The sequence below is a fragment of the Podarcis vaucheri genome (assembly GCF_965113315.1).
Source record: "Podarcis vaucheri genome assembly, chromosome: 2".
NCBI lineage: Eukaryota > Metazoa > Chordata > Lepidosauria > Squamata > Lacertidae > Podarcis > Podarcis vaucheri.
The window spans coordinates 48856962-48865071 of record NC_138760.1 but is presented as its reverse complement, the minus strand read 5'-3'; the positions used below and the strand labels follow the sequence as shown (position 1 = coordinate 48865071).

General features: G+C 47.8%; 1 protein-coding gene across 1 annotated transcript; it reads right to left on the bottom strand.

Moving 5' to 3' along the window:
• Positions 1-1860: 1860 nt before the first annotated feature.
• RNASEH2A (ribonuclease H2 subunit A) lies at positions 1861-7825 on the bottom strand. Its single transcript, XM_082214747.1, has 8 exons — positions 7485-7825; positions 6444-6515; positions 6109-6235; positions 5085-5172; positions 4863-5000; positions 4481-4568; positions 3125-3248; positions 1861-2258 (listed from the first exon to the last, which is right to left on the bottom strand). Exons 1-8 carry the CDS (start codon positions 7609-7611, stop codon positions 2120-2122), a joined length of 903 nt encoding a protein of 300 aa, XP_082070873.1. The 5' UTR covers positions 7612-7825; the 3' UTR covers positions 1861-2119.
• Between the last annotated feature and the right edge of the window lie 285 nt (positions 7826-8110).

Genomic DNA, 8110 nt, shown 5'->3' with positions numbered 1-8110 from the left:
GAAATTTTCTGTTAATGGCTCAGGCTACCTGATTTACTTGTTTGGTTTGTGTTTAGAGTATTGTGTATATGGTATTATGGGTGTTAGTTGCCAAATCGCAAGACAATACTTGTGATCAGTGAGGACCGCTAGCTTGCATTCTCCAAACTGGAGAGCCAGTGTGGTGTAGTGGTTAAGAGCGGTAGTCTCGTAATCTGGGGAACTGGGTTTGCGTCTCTGCTCCTCCACATGCAGCTGCTGGGTGACCTTGGGCTAGTCACACTTCTCTGAAGTCTCTCAGCCCCACTCACCTCACAGAGTGTTTGTTGTGGGGGAGGAAGGGAAAGGAGAATGTTAGCCGCTTTGAGACTCCTTTGGGTAGTGATAAAGCGGGATATAAAATCGAAACTCTTCTCCAAAACAAGAGACCTCTTTAGGCACTGTTGCATTTGAACCCTTCCTTGGTTCAGGATTGTATTATAAAAGTACCCATTAGCCTTATTGAGTGCCGCTTACCAAACAACCATCTAACACTGTTAAACAGTGCTGAAGCAAAAGTGACCTGGCCCAAAGGACAGGTGTGGTGGGGAGTCTGTTCGATGAGGATGGGATAGTGGAAAAGCAGGTAAGGTAACGCTGAGCTGGAGAGGGATTGGTAAAGAAGCATTTTTTGAGGAAACTCTTGAAGGAAAAGGAAATTGGCTTGATAGAGTGGAGAGGCTTTTCTTAAGAGAGCAAGCTACATTAGGCAGGAAGATGGGAGAGAGAGAGAGAGATGGATGGAGTTGGAGCGGACTATAAAGCAGCATGAGGAAATGAGAAGGGGCATGAGAGCCAGAGGAGGGGCACAGCTGAGAGAGAGAGAGAGCTAACTTTGTTAAAAGGATTTGCTAAAATAAATAAGACTCTCCTCCACAGTGGCTGCTTCATCCCTCTGTCAAGCAACAGCAACTGCAAAGTTTTACATTTATTATTATCCCTTTGATTATTCCAAATGTCTCACACGTATTCTCTCAGTAATCTTTGCATCAATGCAGAAAGTAGGTAAATATAATTCCCACAGTCAGTGGTTCCGGAGGTCCGTTTTTAACTTTAAGCTGTTCTTAACCTGAAGCACCACTTTAGCTAATGGGGCCTCCTGCTACACGCCGCAGCATGATTTGTGTTCTCATCCTGAAGCAAAGTTCTTAAGCTGAAGCACTATTTCTGGGTTAGCGGAGTCTGTAACCTGAAGTGTATGTAACCCAGGTACCACTGAATAGATAAAGGACTGGCTGATAGGCCAACTGAAAAGTTAATGACTGAAGAGAGATTTCAGTCAGGGATTTTCCAGGACCCTCACTCTCTCAGCCACTATATTTGTGCACCAGATTGCTATTTAACCACCTAGTCCTGCCCTAAAGGTGAAGAAATTCTCCCACCCCCATTTCTTCCCGACACATGAGAAACACTTGCAGCTAAAGGTGGAACACTGGGCAGAATGGACTGAAGTGAATGGAAACAATAGAAAATCCTGATGTGTGGACACATTACTTGACAGCACCTTAATGAAAGCTCCAGACCAGTCTAAAATGTGCAGACACACATGTGAACAGGACTAGAGCCCATTCCATGGCAACAGCACAGAACTGCTTCCCTGCCTGGCTTGATTTCTCCCGCTACTGAAATTGACTAGGATTGCCACACTGGAGTAGATAAGAAGTTCTCTGGCTCAGCCAGGAACTCAGGTTGGTTTGGGGGAGATTTTGCCTGGCTCTGTGTGGCTCCATTCATTACTCAAGCTGCCAACTCACTTAAAAAATGTAACCCTTCACTTGAAGACACGATCCCTTTTTGGCCTGCTTTTATGATGCCCCATCGGCCACTTCACACACCACAGAATTGTTGGTTGTTGTTGTTTTAAATTTATTAGGAAGGGGGGAAAAAGAATATACAAATGCTTCCAGAAAGAGAGGCACTGGATCAGACCCTTTCTCTTGACAGATCCTGCACCTGCTTCTGCTCCAATGTTCCCTTTGCAGCTGGGACTCCAAAGGATTTACAACCTCCGACTAAAAAACAAGCTTGACAAAATTAGAAAAGTTTCTTGTGTAGCTAAAGCAAGATAATCCCACCAGGAAGGGAATAATCTGCTGCCCCCCTACAGGCTGGTCACGGTCTTAAGCTTTCGTTCATGAAAGAAACGGTGGGGAGGGCGCTTGCTGGAAGTTTCCTTCCTGGCAAAGTAGCTCAGCAAGGACTGAGCGTTTTTCTGGGCTGCGTCGTCTTCAGTGTCATCCCTGTGGAGAGGAAGGTAAAAGATAGGGGGAAATGAGGGATCTGGGTACAGCATTGTTCCTCCGCTGGCAAGCTATACTCAACTTCTACTTCTCCTTGAGAGTTGCGCCCACTTATCTTGGATTCAGACTTCTTCTACCTGCTACAACCACTGACCTTCGCTGCCTTCCAAGAGCCGAGATAGAAAACAGGTGCCCTGGCAGGCAGCCCTTCTTCCCTCAACAGAGACAGTACCGGATTCCTGCCCCATCTATCCAGGGGAACGTTAACTGGCTGCCTCTCAAGCTCCTCCTGCGGCATTTGGCATGACTGCCAAGGTCAGCCTGAGATGGGAGGCAGCGGAGAATCAGCCAACTCCCTGGACTCAAGCGGAGGAGCTGCTCGCTGGGTTCCAGAAAGCTGTGGATATCAGGGAAGGCAGTCACAAGCATCTTTGGGCATCAGCAATTCAGCAACTCTGTGCAGTACTCTGCATGTCCCACATAAGCACAGAGCAAGGCACAGGGGAGTTAGCAGAGCAAGCCAGCCACAAAAGGGGGGACCCTCCTTGCTCACAGCTTATAAATGAATTTAAGGGAAAGAATCCCACAAACACTCAGCAGGCCCATTCAGCTCCAACGATTGCCCTCCCCAGTGCCACTATTTAAAAAGCATCCTGGACTGCCAATCCACTATCTTCCTATATAATATTCGTGTAGGGAAGTCATCATGCTGCATCGCATGTGCAAAACTATCAGAAGGAATCTTTCACATGCCCTTATCTGCAGCAGCAGGTGTTTCCTCCTATGCTCCAGTTTCCTCAATCTTCCTTCTGAAGGTACATCTACCAGTCCAAGATCCATCCAACAGTTCTTCTGTCCCCACTTACCAGCAAACGGGCACAGCTTTGCTCTCCAAGATGACCTGAGCTGTACTCCAGCTGAACCGTACAAACTGTGGGTAGCCAAAGACAGGGTCCAGATTTTGGGTGAGCCACTCTTTAGTCTTAGGATCTGGGCCGGGGAAGGAGTAGAGATATTAGAGGATGGGTGGCCAAGTATCCTGGCATATTAGTGCTCAGTATTATCCCTACTTCTAAGACTGAGCCGTAGCCTGGAGAACAGTGGATGGGAAACATGACACAATAGGGGTTTGCAAACCTCCTAAGTATGGTACTGTCTCCAACAACTCTGCTGCTTTCTCAGTGTGTAATATCTTAGAGGTCATTTTACACATACACACACAGAGACACTCCCCTTTCATTTCAACTTAATGCAAGGACATGCCATTCTGTCCTAGTGGTCAACCCAAGAACAAGAGCCAATAAGGTCCTACTCACCCTAAGAGAGGGGAGATGGGAGGTATAGACTCTATACTATGCTATAGGGGATCTAGGACAGCTAATGACATCTAGTGAGGACTGGGAAAAGCCCACATTGTTGCCAAGTAAACTAAATGTGTAATTCAAAGATGAGAGTGGGGAAGAACATTCACAAATAATAAATGTGGGTCTTAGTCACTGCCAAAGTAATGACTTGGCTTATTCATTTGAACGAAGCACTGCACTCTTTGTGTGCCTCCACAGAAAAACAAGAGCCCAAGGTCCATCTTGCCTACCCTTTTGTTTCCCACATTAAGGCGACAGCCCTCTTCCAGTGTTATCCTCAGCAGCTGACATATTGCCTTACAACCTGGAGTTTGCCCATTTCCATCCTATATGCTAATAGTTAAGACGTTATCAAGGTGCGACACCTTATTCAGAAAAACAGCACCGTCCATGTGCAAGAAAGAATGGAAGAAGGCGGCTTGGGGACACTCCCAAGTACAAACAATATCTAAGGGGCGGGGGAAGAAACCTAACTGGGGGTGAGGGGAACTAGAAACAGATCCATGAGAACTGAAAATGATCAATGGACACAAAATGCTGGCTGTTGTGGGAGGAAACCAGAAAACCAGGGAGGAAAAAGGGCGAATGGGAGTATCCTGCCAAAGGGCCTGGCAGGATGGCACCCTTGACATTTTGTTGCAGATCCCTCTGATTTTGACTACCCTCTCATCCATGTGTTCATTTTCTTTTAAATCCACCTAAGCTAGAAGAAGAAAAAGAGGAGTTTGGATTTGATATCCCGCTTTATCACTACCCGAAAGAGTCTCAAAGCGGCTTACATTCTTGGCCACCACATCTTGTGGTGGAAATTCATGTGGCTGGTTCTGTGCCCAAGCTGAGGAGAAATACTGGGATTACCATTAGGATAGCCAGAGCCATAATCCAAGTCCGCATCTTCAAGATCCTCCAAGAACCTCCAGTTCTTTACCACCCGGTCCCTCGCCACCTACAGAAAATGAGAGATAACCAGCAATGGAATTGCCTTCCTGCATCATTCCCATCCTGATCCATCTAGTCTAGTGGTCTCGAATAGTAGCCAGCCCCTGTCCTAATGAATGATGGCAATAGTCACCCCCCATTGTTTGGCCCCAGCACCCAGTATTCTGTTCCAGCACATGAAAGCTTATTTAGCTGTTTCACGGTGGAAGCGGTTAGAGCTTCACAGTTAACCGTACATCTCTCCAGATACCAGAGAGCATAGTGAGCCAGGAAACAAAGAGACCCTATGTCTCACATTCACCTTGGCACAGATGCTGGCTGCACTGACAACAGGGAAGAGGGAGTCTGCTTTTGGTTTCACTGTAACCTCCAGGTCTGGGAAGTGCTGCTTGAGCTTTTCCTGGTACTTCTCTGCTGGTCCCACAGTATCCACAAAGACCTGAAGGAGGGAGAAACCACAAAGCACTGAAGAGGTGGGATTTCTTGCCACTTCCTACAGGTGTGGGATGCTGAGCTGGCTCACCTTTGCAACCTGCACTCCAGAGTCCAACGCCCTCTGGATTAATCCAATGGCCGTATCATGCGAAAGTGCGTTCAGGTTGTACTTAGCTCTGCAAGGGAAAGGAAGCTATGTTGTTCGCTCGCAAATAAAAACCTTGGCTCTGAGGCCCAAATGTCAGAAAAGGGCTGGTTGGGAAAGTTGTTGTGGAGACTGCACCCTGGACCAGCTTATGTCTCTACCAGCCAGAAGAGAAAGATGTCTCCGCCAGTACATTATCAATAGAACAGCTGCCCTGTCCACACAGCAAATAGGAGGTCAAATCTCACATAGTGTTAAGAGTGCAGTGGGCTGTTTGTGCCACAGCCAGTTAACACAGCAAACAACATAACAGCAGTAAGCATGGTTCTCAAGGATGAGCTGGTATGAAGGACGAAAGCAGCTCAGGGGGAGAGACACGGCCTCCCTTCTCTGAAAGAGGTCTGTCCAACTTTTCTGATAAACTCCAAGGTGAGAGGCCTCGTGTTCCCAATCCCCTTCTCCTTCCCCTTCCTCTGTCCTCTTTAGCCTGCAGCCACTACACAACACATCCAATGTCAGCGGCACTTTTTCATTTGCCAGGTCAAAGTGATTTTATTGAAAACTGTGTTTTTCCTGCCATGTCAGTCTCTGTTACGATTTTATCACCGCAGTTGCGTTTGGCTATTGTGGCTTTAATTATAGTTAGCCACCTTTGGAAACACGTATGCATTAGAAAGGCAGGGTATTAATCTTTATAACAAGTACACGAATAAACAAAACACAACGATTCCAGGCAGAGAAGCGATCTTGGGAGAAAAACCGCCACCCATTCAAAGCTGTGGTTCTAGCAAAGGGGTGGAGAACCTGCGGCCTTCCAGGCATGGCTAAACTACAACTCCCACCACCCCTGACCACTGTTGCTGGGACTGATGGGAGCTGGAGCCCAGCAACATCTCGGGGGGGGGGGGAGGTTCCCCAACCCTGCTGCAGCGGCTTCTTCATCTAATATTGTCCCCAATCTGCTTACCGTCTCTGCATACTGGTAGAGATGTAATTGGGTGAGAGGATGTGCAGGACCCACCCAACAAAATCCTTCGCTGCACCCAGTTTCTCAAAGAGCTGTTCCCGCTGGGCCTCTGTCAGAGTCTTGGAATCTGTGACGGGAAAGCAAGCAGGGAGGGGAGGACACAAACTCAAAAAAGACCTGACCTAGGATGAATACAAGCTGGGCAGTGCTTTGACAGCTGTTAGGGGAAACGCTCCAAGAGGCACAGCATTGCCCCTTTTAGTCCAGATCCCATTTCCTGCCCCACCAGCATTACATCGCAGTCCCAGCTAGGCACGCCTTTCTTTTCTTTTTACCTGCTACCTTCAGTGCCTCTAGGTCTCCCTGCCGATCCACAGGACAGTAGCAGATTCCATAAACCATGGGACCTGGGAAGAAAGCAGAAGCCAATGCAAGCTACTCTTTCAAGACTCAGAGCTCCATCTACGGATGCAAAACTGCAGGTGTTTTTATAACAACATTGTCATGTGAGAAACGCTCTGAACTAGCAACACTAAGTATAGTTATAATTACAGCCCCAGGACACAACTGGACCTGCAATCAGGAATCCTCCACAAAAGACTCCTCTCCAGCCACCATCACAGGACATTATTCTATTTTAAGGGTGGGGAGGTTCTGCTCAGCAGCAGGGGTGAGGTAGGGGAAGTAAAAAGCAGTCATGGGACTGAACAAACTTATTGGCACAGAACTAGAACGACGTTATTTGCAAATCAGGACTGGATTAATTGTCAATACTACAAGAGAGTCATTGTGGTGTAGCGTCCGACTAGGGCTTGGAAGACCAAGTTGAAATGCCCACTCAGTCAACATCTCTCAGCCTATCCTACCTCACTGTGAGGATAAATTGGGAAGAGGGTCATGCACGCCACTTTGAGCTCCTTGGAGGAAAGGTGGCATACAAATGAAATACTACTACTACAAAACTGCTCTATATATTCACAATTTATCCTCATAATCACCCCTCCTGGCGTTATTAAAGTAGGTTGGCAGATAGCAATAGGAATCCTCTAGCGTCTAGGCCACCGGGCAAGTCCACGTATCACCCCAAGGCACGCGAGTATTAAGGATCAGCCCGTGATTCGGCCCTCCCCTTCTGATGCTTTTAGGCAGTGCTTTTTTCTGGGGGGACGCAGGGGTGTGCATACCCCTAAATATTTTGTGAATCTGAGTTTGACCTCATTAAGGGACAGTATTTCAATATGAGTAAGAAAATGAGAGTACCCCTAAACATTTTTTTTTAAAGAAAAAAGCACTGCTTTCAGAACTCGATTCCGCGCTGGGGCAAAAAGCACCCCAGGGATTCCTCGCTCCCGCCGGTATCACCCTCAGGCACGTACCCAGCACCGGACCCCGGCCTGCTTCATCAATGCCCAGGCTGCAGGGTTCGCTCCGGCAAGCGGCGGGCACCGCGGAGTCCAGCAAACAATTCACGGCGTTGTCCCGTTCGAAAGCGCTCAGGTCCATTTTCGCGCCGCAAGCGCCGTAAAAACTCGGTACAGGAAACGAAAGGGAAGGGAAATCCCAGAGAGTGCGCGGCTTGCTGGGTATTGTAGTTCGCAGAACAGATCGGACTTGCGCACCAACTTCTCTAACAGCATCGTGGGGGGTCCCATCTGGTTGTAAATCAGGACAGTAAAAGTAGCGGGGAGGAATAGTGAAGACTCCTGGTTTCTGTCCTCTGTTTCGAAAGGGCTTCATTGCACTTTAGGCACAACATCTGTCCCTGCTGGCTCACGTCTGGTGAATGTATGGGACTGCTAAACAGAGCCAGGAATTACCATGCTCTGGCTAGCTAGCACCCAGCTGATGCTACAGTGTTCCCTGAGCTCCTTATACAACTTGGGATCTTCTTCATACAGTACAGTACTAGAAAGCATTTGTTTGGCCGCTCATCTATGTCCGCTCTATGAGCATCTTTTACACACTAACAGCGTAAAGCTATAATGGGTGGACTTCAGGTGGA

Excerpts from the sequence above, each read along its gene's own strand:
- RNASEH2A (XM_082214747.1), bottom strand. The coding sequence starts at position 7,611 with ATGGACCTGAGCGCTTTCGAACGGGACAACGCCGTGAATTGTTTGCTG. Across the intron at positions 4,569-4,862 it reads CAGCCAGCATCTGTGCCAAG|GTGGCGAGGGACCGGGTGGT; the intron begins GTGAATGTGAGA and ends CATTTTCTGTAG. Across the intron at positions 2,259-3,124 it reads AAAGCTGTGCCCGTTTGCTG|GGATGACACTGAAGACGACG; the intron begins GTAAGTGGGGAC and ends TCCTCTCCACAG.